The sequence below is a fragment of the Callithrix jacchus genome, chromosome 6, assembly GCF_049354715.1.
Source record: "Callithrix jacchus isolate 240 chromosome 6, calJac240_pri, whole genome shotgun sequence".
Lineage (NCBI taxonomy): Eukaryota > Metazoa > Chordata > Mammalia > Primates > Cebidae > Callithrix > Callithrix jacchus.
Window position 1 is genome coordinate 49,487,393 of NC_133507.1, and position 18,787 is coordinate 49,506,179.

The window sequence follows — 18,787 nt, forward strand, 5'->3', positions numbered from 1 at the left end:
CCAACACAAGTAGAATTTTTGACATCCTGATGTGGGTAATGGCCTGCATAAATACTGCTATTCTGGAAGATGACAGTTTTTCAAAATTCTGCTTAAGATTCCTGACCATGAGATGTAATTAGTAGATGGTATCTAGTAAATTAGGTGCCAGGTGCCATAATTCTGTGTGGTCAGGCTAACCCATCGGTGGTGTTTTGAAAGAATTAATGCTACTGCATCTATTTCCTATTCCTAATGTCTCTCAGGCCCCTATAGCACCATTAGCTGTCAAGCAGGCCTCTTCTTAGGACAAATGAGAGATTTTATCTTGGGAATGTTGAACCTTGTACCGTCTTTCTCTCCAGGTCACTATTGAACAGATAGGAAACTCTAGTCCTCAAATCATATGGATGATTTTGGGTTATCTTTAGGCAAATATAGTAAAAGAACTAGACTCAGTACAGTGGCTCACACCTGTAATCCTAGCACTTTGGGAGGCTGTGGGAGGATTGCTTGAGCCCAGGAGTTTCAAGACAAGCCTGGGCAGCATAATAAGACTCCCATCTCAAAAAAAAATTAGAAAAGAAAAAGAACTAATATGAGGGTAGATATCTACAGTCTGCTAGCATAGTCAATGCTACTTAGTTGATATAATGAAAGATTTAAATCTTAACTAAAATGATAAGCTCAGTAAACAATCTGAATGGCTTTTGTGGCACATGACATTGGACTATAATGAGAAAAGTGACATAGTCCCCAGCCTCATAGATCTTACATAATCAAGTCAAATAAATACAGTGCAGTATATGTTCAAAAATATATGTATGTTTGTGTATAGAAGTAATAGATTGTAGTGACAATTCTATTAGGTTAGGAAAGATTTTATAAAGAAGATGAAACTTGACCACAAAATAGTGTAAAATTAATATTTGCTTTTTGTAGAAGTCATTCTAACCAGTGATTCAGGAGCTTTTTATCGTAGTAAAATATATACAGCATAAAATTTATCATTTTAATCACTTTAAAGTATCCACTTCTGTGTCATAAAGTGCATTCACATTTTTTGGTATCCATCACCACCATGCATCTCCAGAACCTTTTCATCTTGCGAAGTTAAACTATGTAACCGCTAAACATGTACTCTCCCCATTTCCTCCTCCTCACGGACCTGATAACCACCATTCTACCTTCTGTCTTTATACATTGGACTACTCTGCACACCTCATGTAAGTGAAATCAGATAGTATTGTTTTTTGTTCTTTTGTGCCTGGCTTATTTCACTTTAAAATGATGTCTTCAGAATCCATCTATGTCATTATATGTGCCAGAATTTCCTTCCGTTTTAAGGCTGAATAATATTCTATTGTGTGGATATAACCCTTTTTTTAGATACATTCATTTATTGATGAAGACTTGGATTGCTTCCACATTTTGGCTACATGCTGCTATGGACATGGTTGTACAGTTTCTAAGCCTATGCTTTCAGTTCTTTTAGGGCATATACCTAAAAGTGGAATTGCTGAATCATGAGGTAATCTATTTTTAGTTCTTTCTGTGTTTGTTTGAGACAGGTTTGCTTTTGTTGCCCAGGCTGGAGTGCAGTGGCACAAGCTCAGCTTACTGCAACCTCCACCTCCTGGGTTCAAGCAATTCTCCCACCTCAGCCTCCTGCGAAGCTGGAATTACAGGCAACCACTACCACATGAAGATAATTTTTAATACTTTTATTAGAGGATTTCACCTTGCTTGTTGGCCAGGCTGGTCTCGAACTCCTGACCTCAGATGATCTACCCACTTCTGCCTCCAAAAGTGCTGGGATTACAGGTGTGAGCCATTGCACCTGGAGTATTTTTACTTTTTTGGGGAACCTCCATACTGTTCTCCACCGCACCTCCATCATTTTCTATTCCCACCAGCAATGCACAAGGATTAGTTCAAGGACATTTTTAACCCAAGTCATTCTGTTTGCTTTAGCCAACTCCTCAGAATGCCTCAACTCAGTGCAGAAATGGTTATTTTGAGAGCAAATTCCTCCAGAGAACAGGACATGTACTGTTGAAATCATATAGTGCTGCAGTAAGAATTTGTACATACCTGGTGATTTATGAATCATCATTTAAGGTCACAAAGTAGGGTGAAATATTTTGTTATTTCCTATCGTTGCCAAAAGTCTTTGCACTGTGCTGACAATTCGTATCGGTTAGCGATCATCAGAACATATTTCCCAGTATTCGTTTTCTGTTAAAATATGAGTTATGACATTATCTGTTCTTTCTTTCAAAACATGTTGGCAAAGGCCAGAAACAAAATGATGAATCAAAAAGTGATTGACAAGTCTTGGAAAATTAGTACTGGTGAAATGATCACTTAATATGCATTTAAACCTCTTCCATGTCTTTTTGTGGCCTTGATAGCTCATTGCTTTTTTGCACTGAATAGTATTCTTACTGATGTTTTTAAGACCCTTTTTGTCATTGCATAGACTAGTTTCTAGAATTCTTGTCTGTTCCATCTGCTTTTCCTGGCCCTGTACTACTGCTGTTAACTAAGGTCAATGTTAAATAGCTTTAGTGTGTCATAAGGCAAGATATCTTTTGTCATTTTTAAAAAATATTTTTTGTTATTCTCACATGTTTGCTTTAGTGTGTGATAAGGTAAGATATCTTTTGTCATTTTTAAAAAATATTTTTTGTTATTCTCACATGTTTGCCCTTCCAGATGAACTTTGCTTTCCCTTCCTCCCTCCCTCCCTCCCTCCATTCCTCCCTCCTGCCCTCCCTTCCTTTGCTTTCTTTCCCTCCTTGTGGAGCAAAGTTAACCTGTAAGCAGTATAACTAGAGTAGCCCAGATGAACTTTAGAATAATATTGCCAATTCATTAAAAATCCTGTTATGATTTTGGTAATGATTACATTAAATTGTGTCAATATGAGAGTAATAAATGTTTTACAATATTTAATTAACTGTAAAACTTATTTCAAATACAAAATTCAGATTTATAGCTAAACAAAGTAAAAAAATATAATTCCTCTTCATTCTTTCTTTTTCCTTTTCCCACCCATCAGTTTGAAGGCTGCCCACAGAAGGAGGAGGGTTTGTCTTGTTCATTTACTTAGTAAGGAGCCTAAGAAGAGTGCAGAAAGGGTAGAGTCTTGGTCAGTTGAAATCAGGAAACTTGCATCTAGGATTTTCTAATGAGGTTCCTCCAAATTCTCTGTAAATAGTCATGCAAATGTTTAAAAAGGCAAACTCTCAGTAACTCAAACACTAGCTTTAAATAGAATAATATAATGTCAAACTATCGAGGACTAGACTCCAATTTTAGGAAAGCTATATATCTCAAATTGAGGAAAACCTAGCCAAGTTTTGATTATGGCAAACCTTATCTTCACTCGCAGAAGAGGAGGTGGCTTTTCTTATAGTCTTAAAAGCTTGGCTTTTCTTACAATTTGTCCTCACACTTTGAGAGCCTTGTAGGTCCCAACCAGAAAAAGTGGTAGCAGCTCCTCTCTCTTGTTCTAGAAACCCAAGTATAATTCTCCAAAACTCAGATCAAATCACCAAAATAGAGAAGACTAGGAAAAGAAAAATTTGGTGATTTCTTTTTGTTGATGGGTATGGTGTTGTGCTAGTTCCCAGTTTACTCCAGTAGGGAAGACACCACATTCTGGAGGTCAAAGAAGAGACCCAGAGACAGTGAACGAGATGAAGAGTTTTTGAAGAAAGTTACATGCAGGGACAGTCCTAATGATGGTGGGCTGGACAGGAGAACCGCTGCCATTCATAAATTCATGCAGTTACATGGCATTTTCCCTTAGCAACCTCCACCTAGCAACTTCCATTTAACCCAAAACCTTGATGCCCTGTATGACCTGTGTTCCAAGGGACGAGCAGGGAGTCCAGATGTTCCTCATAGACAAGGAGTGACACTCCACGTGGGTCACTCCTTTATTCCTTTGCCTGGGACTTGGCACACACATGCTTCTTATGACCCTACGGTCGTAGGGTCACTCTCAGGGTATACTTAAGTTATTGCTGTCAGATGCACCTGCCATACAGAGCGGAAGGGAGGTGGGATGAAGGTCTGCTTGTTTGTTTGTCTCTTTGTGGTGGGGGCAGCGGGGACAGGGTCTTGCTCTGTCACCCTGGCTGGAGTGCAATGGTATGATCTCAGGTCACTGCAACCTCTGCCTCCCAGGTTCAAGTGATTCTTGTGCCTCAGCCTCCCAAGTAGCTGGGATTATAAGCGTGTCTCACCCTGCCCAGCTGATTTTTGTATTTTTAGTAGAGACGGGGTTTTGCCATGTTCGCCAGGCTGGTCTTGAACTCCTGTCCTCAAGTGATCCTCTCAAATGCTGGGATAACATGCATGAGCCACCGTACCCGGCCCCATTTTACTCTTAACTGCCACTTACAGACTATAGGTTCCAGCGTGATTTAGAGAAACTTAAAGGGAAATGGAAATAGAACTTTAAAAGGAGAATTATATCTTTCAAATTATTATCAAATATAAAAGTCTGTTAAAACCATATACAAGTCAGTATGCTGCAAAAGCTAGATTATCAAGCAAAAGACATCAAGCATTAAAGGAATCAAAGAAGATCAAAAAGAATAAAAAGTACAAAATGATACGGCAGGGGTTAGATCAATTATTAGTTATAACATTACGTCGAAATTTGAAACACTTCACTAAAATTAGACTTTTTGAACAACCCAACCTGATCATTACTAGAGGGACACAGAAAATATAAGGAAGTTTAAGTGGGAAGGATGGACAAAGTTTCATTAATCACTTGCTAGCAGAAAGGGAACAAATGATATCAGATAAAGCAAAACAAGTATTGAAAGGGATGAAAATGGTCATTTTTATAATGATCAAAAGTAAATGTATAACTGCTATAAACTCTTCTGTGATAAATCTCATTGTTCCAAAATATACTGAGAACAACCTAAATGTCCCAAAAGAAGAATGGTTAAATGTATTGTGGTATATCTGTGTGGTGGCCTTATTGTAATGATTAAGAATGGTATTATTGAACTGGGCGCAGTGGCTCATGCCTGTAATCCCAGCACTTTGGGAAGCCGAGGTGGGTGGATTAGAAGGTCAGGAGTTCGAGGCCAGCCTGACCAACATGGTGAAACCCCATCTCTACTAAAAATACAAAAATTAGCTGGGCGTGATGGTGCGTGCCTGTAATCCCAGCTACTCAGGAGGCTAAGGCAGAAGAATCACTTGAACCCAGGAAGCAGAGGTTGTGGTGAGCCAAGATCGCACCACTGCACTCCAGCCTGGGCAGCAGAGTGAGACTCTGTCTCAAAAAAAGAAAAAAGGTATTGTTGAAGTTTCTTTGTTTAAAAAAGCCATTAGTGATATACTATTGATCAAAAAACCATACTGCAGATAGTGTGAATATTATTCTCCTACTTTGATTAAAGTAGAACCAAAAATGTTAACAAGGGTTATTTCTCAGTGATGTAACTGGAGTCAATTTAAATATTTTCAACTGTACTTTTAATCTTTTTCTATAGTTTAAATAGTAAATTGTTATTGTACCTAAATATCTGCTGCCTCGCTTACTGGAGAACTGTAGTTTCATCCATCATTGACCTTACCTGGGCCATATGACTTGTTTTGGCCAATAAAACGTGAGTGAGCTAACCTGTATCACCTATGACCAAAAGCTCTAAGAGCCATCTTGTGGTTCTCCAGTGGCTCTTTGCTCTGCCTCTCCTGGGGACTGTGTGTTAAGCCTGGAATGAAGAGGACTTAGAGTAGGTCTGCAGCTGACCTAACGGACGTGCAATTGGTCTAAAAATAAACCTTTCTTGGAAGCAGAGAGACGGGGCCCTAACCTGCCAGTGCTTGATTTCTCAGCCTTCAGGACTATGATAAAGAGATTTGGGGCTTTGTTGTGACACATTACAACTTAGCCCAGGGTAAGTAGTCCCCAATCTCAAGTGTTTTTCTGGACATGTACAATTTATGATGCCTTTGAACAGCAAATTCTAGAAGACTTCCTTACCAGCTTTTGCTTTAATTAGGTCCCTGGGTCATAAATCTGAGTTTTATGTCACTCAGTGAAAATGCAAATGTTACAGCACTTAGCAATACTTGTAGTGTTCCCACTGTTATAAAGGAAGAATGAGACAGAAAAATTAGATGTTCAGCTCTCTCATTTTGCTGTTATTTTCAGCCACAACACTTTTCTCATTAAGTATAGTAATTATGTTCGTATTGACTTTAAAATTTATGGCCTTTCTTTGGTTTAGAATATTGTTTAGTCAATTTCTGAAAATGTTCTTTCATAGAGATGAATTTTTTTGTGTTATAGCAATTCCTACACTCTAAGAATAAATAATAAGTGGGTGTAACCTTCTCTCAGAGTTTAGACTTACTTTTATAATGCATTTGAAAAAGAGCAGGTAGTCAAACACTTGATTGAAAATTGGTTAGAATAATTTTTGAAGGCCATCTCACTTAACTTGATATTAGGTACTTGAAACCCTTTCTATTAAAAAAAATAACAAAAATTCATAGAAACAACAATAACTTCAAAAACAATTCTTGGGATGAATTAAGTTCTCTTATTTTTTCTTCATTTTGCCATTATTCAACATATTTTGTCATTATTCAACATATTTTGTAACTGTAGTTCAACTGAAATGTTGCCCTTTTATCATGAACAAGTTACCCTGAAAATATCATTTTAAATTAAAAAAAAATCAAGGTGTTAGCATTGGTGTTAATGAGAAAAGTACAGTTAAAAAAAAAAAATCCAGCAGAGGCACTATACCTTGGATTGAGTGTACTTCCAAATGTATAACAGTTGAATGAGTTAGATGGTTTCAACCTCTTCCCTTGGGAGCACTTGAATGCATCACAAAAGTACTTCCATTTTGGCTCAAGAGTCAGTATCTACTTGTAAAACATCTTGGACCAGAAAGCTAAATACTTCAAATCAAGGATCCAAGCAGTGTCTTTACATTGCTTGCTGACACGACAGCTTGGCATCAGAAACTTTACTCACTTATTAGATTGCCTTCATAAAACAAAAAGATTAGATGACCGCCTATCAAGTGGAGGTTTATTACTACCTTTTGCCAGTACTGAATGAAACTCATCTCTAACTCATGTAAGAGATATACAGTGCTTTCCATTTCTGTTTGTTCAACAGCTAGTTTTGTTTCAAGAGAAAGTCTCCCAGTTTGGAGGGTAAGGAGCTTTTATTTTTCCTGTGGTGACAGTGAGTGGAAATCTTAAGACTGGATTACAAGTTCTATTCATTAGAATGTCCAATTTTCCCAGTTTATAAAAATTCCCCCTATAATTATTGGGATTGTTTTTTTAGGTATTCTCTATAAACAGGTGACCATTAAAATTCCGAATAACACATTCAGGGTGACATAATCCATTAATATGTTACAGATTTTTAAAAATATGACTATAGACCCATATAAAATTTAATTTACTGGCACATGTGAAATTTACATGATCTGTAAATAATCTGATTAATATATTTGTATCATTACCATAATCTATTAAACATTTACATCTCCAGCCTAGATTTCCCTGAACTTCAGACCTACATTTCCAAGAGTTTGTCCATTCGAATGCCTCAGCAATGTCTCAAACCACAGCATGACTTTCCTATGGATCTTGGATTTCCTTTGACCATTTCTTGCTTGGAATGCCAGTGGCATGAGAGTTATCCTCAGCCCTGCCTCCCCTGCTGTATCCAGTTACAGGCCACAGGACTCAGTGTTGGAATTTCTGCCACCACTCTACCATCCTCTCCTAAGTCCTGATTGGGCCTCCCTCATCTTGTTTACTTCCCCACTTGGAGTCTCCCTATGGCAATTCACCCTTTAGCACCATAAATCTGCTTACGTCTTTATGGCTTCTCATGCTTATGATAAAAATTAAAATGCCATGTCTTAGTCCACGTGTGCTTCTATAACAGAATACTCAAGACTGAATAAGTTATAAAGAACATAAATTTCTTTCTCATGGTCCCAAAGGCTAGGAAATCAAGGCACCAGCAGGATAGGGCTCTGTTGTCTCTCTGCTCCCAAGAGGCACCTCAACTGTTGCGTCCAATGGAGAGGAGGAGCCCCATGTCCTCACGTGATAGGAAAGCAGAAGAGAGACAACCCACTCCCACAAGCTGTATTAGTCCATTCTCATGCTGCTAATAAAGACATACCCGAGACTGGCTAATTTATAAAGGAAAGAGGTTTCATTGACTCACAGTTCTCCGTGGCTGGGGAGGAAACTTACAATCATGGCAGAAGGGGAAGAAAACAAGCCCTTCTTCACATGGCAGCAGCAAGAAGAAATGCTGAGCAAGAGTGAGGAAAGCCCCTTATAAAACCATCAGATCTGATCTCTCATGAGAACAGCATGAGGGTAACCACCCCCATGATTTAAATTCCTTCCCATCTGGTTCTTCCCATGACATATGGGGATTATGGGAGCTACAATTCAGGATGAGATTTGGGTGAGAACACAACCAAGCCATATCACAAGCTATTTATATAGTGGCACTAACCTAGTCATGAGGGCTCCACCCTCATGACCTAAATACCTCCCATTAGGCCTTAGGCCTCATTTCCCAATACTGTTGCCTTGGGGTTAGCTTTCTAACACATGAATTTTTGGCACATACATTCAGACCATAGCAATTGTCATGGACTACAAGGTCCTGCAGGGACCGGCCTCTGTTTCTTTGACTACCATATCACCATCTCTCTGATTCTAGTCATATTGGCTACCACTCATCTATTGATCATGTCACGCCAGACACCCAGGTACCTAGTTAACTCCTCATCCTTTGGACTAATGGATCTCTGACTCCCAGATTCATTAGTTCACCTCACTCACTGTCTTCATAATGCCCGTGTATCTCCATCTTTTTTTGTTTACTTGATTCACTGTCTCACCCTCTGGAGTGAAGTTCAGGTCTCACATTTTTGTGGCCTAAAGATTGATTTCTGTTTCCTGCCAACAGCTTTCCTTCCCAGCCCATGCTAACAAACCTATACAAGTGTTCTGTTTTCTCTACTTCCTTAGCATTAGGATGGGGGCTAGAATGTGGCCTTCTTTTTATAAGAGGATAAAGTTTGCTTTAATTATCTATCTTTTGGGAAACATTATTTTTTTAAGCTTTTATTGTTATACCATAGTACTTACCTTTTAACATTTTTTAGCATAGCTGTGTTAGAGACAGGGCCAATTTAAGAGCTTCTCTCTGACACAAGCTTTTAATCTTAACTTTAACAAGGCAAACCTTCCTTATGTAATCCAAGTAAAAAAATTGAAATGGCTGTTGACTCTGCATAAGTGAAGGAACTCCAGTTACCCCTGCTCTAAGATACCCTGTCAATCTGTAGATGTTTGCGAGCATGGTGGTTGTTGAGACTCACATGTAGGCATGCTGTAGTTTTGAGGTACAAATAACTGTAGATATATGTATTCCTTGATCCTTCACAAATAATGGATCACAGGATGCACATAATATGTTAACATAATGCAATAACTGTTTTATAACTGCCTACTTCGTGTTGGATTTAACCATCACATACATGACATAGCTAAACTAAACTGAAGGCAAACATGGACTGAACTCTTATTCTAGTTCATTGGGTAGAATAGATTACATTTCTGGAGGAGAATCTTTGGCATTAGGGTCTCAAATACAGCATTATAATCTGCTTTAAAACAAAGAAAATGCAAAAGGAGAGAATATGACTTTAGCACATGATTTCTTCCCATTTTCCTTGTTGACAGCCCCTTTTTTTTGTTTAACATATTAACACTTTCATCTTCCATCTTAAAATCTAGCAGAAGAAATATTTCCTAATGTGTCAGAGTTCCTCCTCTCACTAACACAAATTAATATTTTTTCCTAAATATAATTATTTTCATTTGACTATTAATGACTTACTGAGGCTTGTTCGTTTTGCTTTTAGGTGGTTTGGATACCCTCAATATTTGACTGCTCTTTTCTAGTCAAACCTGATTCATGAAATGGAATGAAGCTGAAAAGTCATCTAGTTTGTGGATTTGAGAGAAGATTGGGATGGTCTTAAGTGCATAAAACTAGACTTTAACTGCAGCAATGAGTTCAGATGAGAAGGGCATCTCCCCTGCTCACAAAACATCCACTCCAAGTCATAGAAGTGCCTCCTCTTCAACATCCTCCCAAAGGGACAGTAGGCAGGTAAGAAAAGAGCATTAAGTGTCTTTGGTTATTTTATGCAAATGCAATACCACTGAGGTAGGATGGGGTTGCTAATTAATTCTAAAACTTTGTTGTAAAGTCTTTTATTCCAAGTGAAAACTCATTATTTTCTATAGATACATCTGATGATGTCATGAAGCTCCCACTCTTGCTTCTCTGTGATTTAGGACTGTTTTGGAATGCAGACACTGAAGGCTGGTAGGGTGACTATGGGAAGCCCTGCCACCTTTTCCTCCCTGCACCTGGAGGGATGGCAGCATCAGGAACTTGAACACTCTTCATTCATGGAGATGGAAAGGGAGCTATGAACTCCGTGAAGGACTTCTTTCTGTAAGGCTCTCACTGGGCTGCCAAGCACTAACCTGTGTTTGGTGTTTGTGGAATCTGGTAACAGCTAGATTCAGGAATTAGGTTACAGATAAAATTGTAATGTCAGGAATTAAGAGCAGTGAGAACCCAATGTTTACAGGCAACAGAGAAAGTGAACAGTTATTCCTTAATAATGGTAGAAAACACCCATGGTCCTGTTTGAGTCAATTTTGCAAGTTATTTTTGTTTACAGAGTTAGGCCATTACCATTTAAATGGAGATTCTGGTGGCAGGGTTATGTGAGCATTCATCGTAGGAAAGTTCTTCATTGTCCAAACAGGTGGTTATTTCAGTCAGGATAGGTCTGAGCATAACTATTTCCATCATAATTTGTCTTGCAATAGTATCTTAGTTGTGAACTGGAAATTTACAGTAAGTGGGTGTTATTACCTTTTTATTAAAGCTTTTCATTAAGGCAACTTTCAATTAGTGAGCATTTCTGCAGGTTCTCTTTCACCCCCTCCACCCCTCACCCCCATTTTATGTGTTCAAAGCATATTGCCTAGTTTCTAGGAGTGTGAGCATCAGTCACTACACCGGCCATTATATAGACGTGGGTCTTGAGACAGCCACTTCCATATATGAATTTATTTTAGATAGAGCAAATGCACTGCTGGGGATGCTTTTTTAGGAAACCCTCAACCTCAAAGACTCCCAGCACTCTCTCCCTTTTTAGCAAGAAATTCCATGGGAATCTGTAAGAATTCAGGAGTGTTAATGTGCGTGTGTGTCTTTCCTGATCCTAAGGCAGGTGTTTCTACTCCCAGGATCTTGAACTTTTGACACTGGTGTCTTGTGTTGTTGAGTTCAAAGATGACCTGTATTCTGGTCATTAGAAGTAGTCATGCCATTAACTAAATCTGTGATTATATACAGTTATAATACTTACTGTATTGCATTTATAGAATCAAAGAAAGCAAGAGTACCAGGAATGGAAACACTTTTATATTAAATAACTAATGTATTTTGAGATGCTTTCTAAGTTTGCAAATTTAATCTACCTTTGTCTGCCCCACTGTTCTCTCTTGTTATGGTTCCTCCACTTTTCTCTTCCCTGGGTATTTAAACACAGAGACATTTTAAGCAGCATGACCTTCCTGACTGCTGGGAAGAAGGAAGGGGTAGACGCAGCTCACCCTGGAGAATTGTGGCAAATGGAAAAGACGGATGACTGCGATAGAAACATCTGTTGTGTGTTGTTACTCTGCCTGTTGCACCCAAGTTCCAGGACAGACATGAAAGCAACAGGGAAACACTGAGACCCTGGTGTGCCGGAGGGAGCATGAAGGTGGAATGTGTGACTCCTCACTGGCTTGTGAATGGAAAGTTTTATGATGGGAATGAAATGAGTGTGTCTGTACATTGATAATGAGTTCTAGAAAAGTAAGAGACACTTTTAAAAGGGTTGTTATTCTTTAAGGAGGGAGTTTACTTTTATTTCTATTTATCTCAGCAGGTAGAAACTCTCCCAAAAACTTTCTCCTCTGGTTCCTTCCTGACTCCTGTTTTGTGTCTGTCTACCTCCCTCAGGGGACAGAAGAATAGAAGAGATCAATTATAGTTCTCTTTTCCTTCCTAATCTCAATCACTGCCTACACCTCAAAATTAGCTTATGGAACTCAGACGTTTTGACTGATCATGTGATGTGATGTGATGTAGTGTTTTTTATATGCACCTATTTTTGTGTGATAACTGTTTTCATAGTGAAGGGACATAGAGAAAGTGATAAATTTGTCTTCATTGAATCCTTTCCATTCTCCTGCTTTGACTGACATCTATACAGATGGTGCCAAATTACAAACTACAGCCCCATTTCTCTCCTAAATTAGGATCTAGTACATAGCTGAGAATACAGCAGTATCTTAATGCACATTATTTCCCTTTTCTTCTCAAGTTCTAGTCCTAAGTCACTAATGAATTAAGTAGAAATAGAGCATTTCTACTTAAATGCACTACCACTTAAGTGGTACCACTGTGTCTTAAATATGTATAAACCAGTTTGCTGTCGGGATAACCATTCTCTTAGAGACCCAAGGTCAATGCCTGCATTTTTCCTTTGCCTCTCCCACATTCAATAGGTTTAAAAGTCCTATTGATCATTTTTTCCTTCATAATATTATAATTTCCTTCTATTCCCACTGTCATCTCCCTCCTCCAGTGCTCATCACCTCTACCTAGGGTCCTGCAGAGGGCACTTGCCTCACCATCTTCGTTATGGCCTCACCGTTTCAAATTTCCTGAGTAGGGAAGATTCACGCTCAAAATCCATCAGACTCATTGTTACCTACACAGTTAAGGCCACAGTTTCTTACTTGGAACCCCACATCTAGCATGATCTGGTCCAGGCTTGTGTTCCATTTTCCTCCAAACCTCAACAGCCTTATGTAATCATAGTCCCTAAACTGCCCTGTCTTTATCTCTACTTGTCTTTCCTTCACGGAAATCCCACCACCCTCCTCTGGACCTGATGCCTCCCTATGCATCAAAGACCAGCTCATACGACACTGCCGCTGGCCACACAAACCCACTTTATCCTCTGCTTTCTCTGAACTTTTATAGACATTTTTGACAATATTTGACAATTCTATATTGCTTATCTTTTTATGTACTGATCTCCTCAACTGTATTGTGAGCACTCTTAAACAGAATACATACTCTAAGTCTTCAGTGACCAGCCTTGTACCTCAAATGTCATAATATATCCTGGAGGATATACTTTACAGACCTGCAACAAGATTTGTCTTGTATTTTTGTTACAAATTTTCCATTCCTGATTTATTTGTCCTTCTCTTCTTCGCTCCTCATGGATAAGTGAAACAAGGAACATCTGTGCATGATGGTAATTAGCTGCCCTTCCTGTCACTACCTTAGGTAGCATAAATGGTAAAGAAGGCATAGGAGCTAGGAAATAAAGTGACTCAGTGCCCCTGTGATCTCACTGTTTCTTCACTAATGATAGTGTCAAAACTCCTCTTAGTTATTTAACAAGTTAGAAGACTTTAATAATTGTTCCATTTGCATTTCACTAAATCTGATATGAGCTGTTAGAACAGCTAACAAAATTGGCTCTGTGTGTATGTGATCAACTATAACTCATAAGCTGTAATAAATATATTACCATATGCCCTAAAACTTTCAACGTGGGAGCATAAGGGTTGTTGATGTAACATCTAAGACTTATCCATAAACCAGCATTCCCCAAAGTGTGTGCGGAGGAATGCTTGCCCCTTGAGACATTGCATTAAAAGAGAGTTCTTGTGTCAAATAAGTAAGAGAAATGCTAAACCAAATCTCTTTTGCAAAGTGCATTACAAAATTAAGGACACCAGTAAGTCCCAAAGTAAGAACTTTTTATTTAACTGAGTAATTCTTGAATTTAGTAGACTATGGAACTTTTTTCCCTGTAAGATTTGATTGTTAAAAATTCAGATTCTTCCATCTAATGAAAAGTTAGAAGGTCTAGAGACATTGATCCCATATTTCTGGTGACAACCCTAGACTGGGCTTAGTAGTGTCTTCCAGTGTAGTTGGGATATTTACTCTTTGATTGGCTACAGTGTTCAGCTGCCCTCAATACTTATTTATCTTGACTGCCTAGCTATTGAAAGCATTTGAATTTGTATGCTCTGATCCTGGATGTCAGCAGGTCAGTCACAGTAATATTTAACTTACCAAGGGTGATCTCCACTGGATTTTAAGAAGGCACCATCATTTTAACATGTCCAGAACTGAACTCTTAATTTCTCTCTCAAATCTACTCCTGTCCAGCTTACACTGTCTCAGCAAATGACAACTCCATTCTTTCATTTGGTAAGAAATCCAGGAATCATCTTGTTGGTTCTACCTTCAGGAAGTACCTGGAATCTGACCACTGCTTGTCACCTTCTCCCTCTCCACCCTGGTCGTAGCCACCATCATTTCTCACCTGGACTGTCGTCAGTTTTCCAGCGAGTCTCCCTGCTTCTATCCTTGCCCAATATGCAGGTCATTCTTTACAGAGCAGTTGGAGTGATTCCTTCACAACCTAAGTCAGATTGAGCCACTCTTCTGCACCAACCCCCCCAGGGACTTCCCATCTCAATGGGACTTCCCGATATTCCATAATATTGAATTGCTGACCATTGTCTACAAGGCCATTCATAATCTGGTTCTGCCTGACTCCCTGAGCGCATCTTCTACCGTGTTCCCTTTACATGATTCTTTCCAGCACATTCCTCAGATGTGCCAAGAACATAACCTGCCTCAGGGCCTTTGCACTTTTGGTCCCCTCACCCTCACCTGCTTTTTGTCCAGCCATCCCCTCTGTGACCAAGTTTGTCACACACTTGGCTCAGTCTCCAAATGTAACCTCTTTGGGCAGCCTTCTCTGCCCTTCTCTGCATGTACTCATCTCTCCTTGTCCACTTAGCTGGTTTGATTTTTCTTTAAAGCATTAACCACCACCTGGCATGTTATCTATTAGGGTTTATATTGTTTCTTGTTTATATCTGTATGCCCTTCCTCTGTTCCCTAACACTGAAATGCAAGCCCCATGAAAACATGGGTTTTATTTCGCTCAATAATGTATCCCTAGCACCTTGTACAGCACCTCATGTTTGGTATGCTCAGGATGTACTAGAATGAATAAATGAATGAATGAGAAGTCAGGATGGAGAGAAGACTGGGAACTCAGCTCCAGAAGTCTTGATAGCTGCAAAGGAATAATCATGAAGTCGGGAGATGACAACAAGGAGAGAAGATGATATGGTTTGGAGTTCCAAGTCCCACAAGAGTGGATTTGAGAGTAGATGAAGGATGGCCCAAAGGCAGCAGAGAGGAGCTAAGAGAGCACCGTCTCTTCCTCATGCTCCTGAGAGAGGACATGTGATAGAATAAGTGGAATCATGTGAAGGGCATGCTAGCAGAGAAAAACAGAGAGTTGGGAGCATTCTTCTGCACAGGTGTTAAACATATTAGTGGGAGTGGGAGGTAAGGTTTTATTTTATTTATTATTATTTTTTATTTAAATGGTGTCTTACTCTGTCACCCAGGCTGGAGTGTAGTGGTGCAATCTCAGCTCACTGCAACCTCCACCTCCTAGGCTCAAGTGATTCTCCTGACTCAGCCTCCCAAGTAGCTGGGACTACAGATGAGTGCCACCATGCCCCACTAATTTTTGTACTTTTTTGTTTGTTTGTTTTTTGTTTTTTGAGATGAAGTTTTGCTCTGTTTCCCAGGCTGGAGTGCAATGGCACAATCTCGACTCACCACAACTTCCACCTCCCAGGTTCAAGTGATTCTCCTGCCTCAGCCTTCCGAGTAGCTGGGATTACAGATGCACTACCACACCCGGCTAATTTTATATTTTTAGTAGAGATGAGGTTTTACCATGTTGGCCAGGCTGGTCTCAAACTCCTGATCTCAGGTGGTTGCCTGCCTTGGCCTCCCAAAGTGCTGGGATTACAGGCATAAGCCACCATGCCAGGCTTATTTTATTTTATTTTTGAGACAGGTTCTCACTTTATTGCCCAGGCTGGACTGCAGAGGCACAATCTCAGCTCACTGCAACCGCTGCCTCCTGGGTTCAAGTAATTCTTGTGCCTTAGCCTCTTGAGTAGCTGGGATTACAGGCACCCACTACCACGCTTGGCTAATTTTTGTATTTTTAGTAGAGACATGGTTTCACTATATTGGCCAGGCTAGTCTCAAACTCCTGACTTCAAGTGATCCACCTACCTCAGCCTCCCAAAGTGCTGGGATTATAGGCCTGAGCCACCACACCGCCCAGCCTCTCTTTAAAGGAAGGTTATTGTTTCCTAATCAGTACATATGTTATGGTCACATTATATAATAAGGTCACTCAGTTTGTGACCCACTGACTGGATTTTGTTTCCACAATTACTTTTATGTTTACATATTTTAGAGAATTTTAACAAAATATATGTGTCTGAGGCATATTCAGTGGTTCTGGGATTATGCCCAAGGACCTGAATTTTCAAAACCAAGTCCTCTATTTGGAACCAATGATTATTTTTATTTATATTATTTTCAAGTCATATCAGAAAATCAGACACTATGTCTTTGAAAATGTAGGGTTTTGAATGCATAATTTTCAGGTGATATCATCTATTATAAGTGAATTCTTATATATAGTTCCACCAGGTTAGACCTTCTAAATCCTTAAATTAGTCAAATTTTTTGTTCAATGAAAAATCAAAGAAGAAAAAGCCAGCCATTCCTCATGACTCAAAGTTTGCTGAAGCTCAGAGATCATAAAATAAAGCACATTTTAAGGAATTATAAATAATAAGAAAAATAAGTCATAAGAGGCTAGCAGTTCATCTTCTTACCAGTTTTTACAAAATCTATATTCTGTATCATTGTCCATCTTTAAAAACTATAGATTTCTATTACACGAGTATCCAAAATGTTTCTTACATATTATCAAGAGCAATACATTTCAAAACCAACAGTGGCCTGTTCATTCACAGCCCTCTGTTAGACTGGTTAAGGCCATCCCCAGCAGTGATTCAGTGGGACCATGTGCTGGTGTAACCACTGGCTAGTGACATGGCAACTCAGAGCAGATTTCAGCAGCATCTGTTATACAGGAAACTCATTATAAGTAAAGAAGGTGCCTGGAAAACCAGACAGTAAAAATGTGTCTCATCAACACCTATACTTTATGTACAAAGTTTTCACAACAGGTTTCCTTATTAAAGAAACAGGCTAATAAAAAGATCTCCCAGCATATACATGAACTGAATTGGAATGTGTCTCCTCTGACTGAGCCTCTGGAGCATCTTCTAATCACTCTATTGAATAAAATAACTAAATCACTACTTTGAAACATAGTGTCAAATCTTCTAAATAGGAAATGGATTTCTCTGAGTTGTGAAAAATAGAATGTTATCTCAAACAAAAATGTCCTAATTTCTAGAGAAAAGTAATTCAAGCATCCCTGATTTGATACCTAACCTCCAATTAAAATCACCTCCAGTCTTACCAGTGAGAAGGAATATAACCTGAATAATTAGTTCTGTGTAGAATCCCAGTGGACCCAGGGATTTGCAGGATGACCCTGGAACCAGCTGTCAATTCAGGGAGAAACACTAACCTGATCTGAAAATCTGCAGTGTCCTCTCTGGAGCAATGCTGGAGAAAATCCCTCAGTGCTAGATACATTTAAATTATTGAGTTAGTTCCAATTTCAATTTAGCCTTTTTAGGATTCCACCCATCCCATGGAATCAAATTTTGAAACTTAGGACCAGTGTCAGTGAGAAAATAATATTTGTTTGCAAAAGCTTAGACTGGGACCAAATTTTGCAAGTTGGATGCAAACTGGGTGTTATGAAAAGTCTAAATATTAGGCAAAGTTTACAAACAAACTAGTAGAATAACACCAGCAATAGCTAATATCAACTGAACTCTCACTGTAGAAGGCTGGAACTGTCATCACTTTGTTCAAAGAACAAAGTGGTGAAATGTCTTGTCAACAGCTAATGAGCAGTGGAGACAGGATTTGCTCCCTGGAACCCAGTTTCTCGAGCCCTTATTCTTGGCCCCTCCACTGTTACGTGTTGTAATGTTTGCCAAACTCGATGTCCAGGCCTCCTGTATACTTTGAAGTGAACCTCATAGGCAGCATTTGTCAGTCACTTTCGAGTTAGATATTGGCTCCTCATTTTTTCCCTTAAACAATACTAGTAATTTTTCACATCCTTGATAGCCTTGGAAACTGTAAATCAAATGGTACATAGACCAAAATGTTAATAGTTACTGTCATGAGCTGTTGCCATCATAGGTGAATGCTGTGCTAGCTGTGCTTTTCTCATTTTTTTGCCTTTTTACTCCATGTATTGCTTTTGGAATGAGAAGTTTTGATCATATATTTGGAATGAGAAGTTTTATTGACAACTGCCGTTAACCTTTCCATTGGATGCGATGAGCAGCCCTAGAGCTTTCTTGGCATCCCACTTTTGGAGATTCCTGTCACTGTTGCTTGGTGTTTATGGTACATGTTCAGTCCATGTCAAATGTGCTGAAATTGAGACCATTAGAAAGAGATTTGTCACTTGGAATGTGTTTTCATAAAGGTCATATTTTAGGATTTTGTATGTGTATAGTTTTAAAATAGTATTTGGAATGTACAAATATGACAAAACTGTCAGTAAATATTAAATATCATTATATATTATATTATGGCACTCAGATGCCC

At 39.0% G+C, this 18,787-nt stretch overlaps 1 protein-coding gene across 45 annotated transcripts in view; it reads left to right on the plus strand.

Annotated features, from left to right (window-relative positions):
• Positions 1–18,787, plus strand: part of OSBPL6 (oxysterol binding protein like 6) — a 209,786-nt gene that overhangs the window by 106,957 nt on the left and 84,042 nt on the right. For 23 of the 45 annotated variants that reach the window (XM_078327216.1, XM_078327219.1, XM_078327230.1 and 20 more), the window contains one exon: positions 9,948–10,198. The exons of 11 other annotated variants lie outside the window; for them this stretch is intronic. In XM_078327216.1, the coding sequence (XP_078183342.1) occupies positions 10,097–10,198 (102 nt within the window). In that variant the 5' untranslated portion in view covers positions 9,948–10,096. The remainder of the gene's footprint in view (positions 1–9,947; positions 10,199–18,787) is intronic. 11 more of the 45 variants (XM_078327217.1, XM_078327222.1, XM_078327231.1 and 8 more) reach the window with 1 other exon arrangement.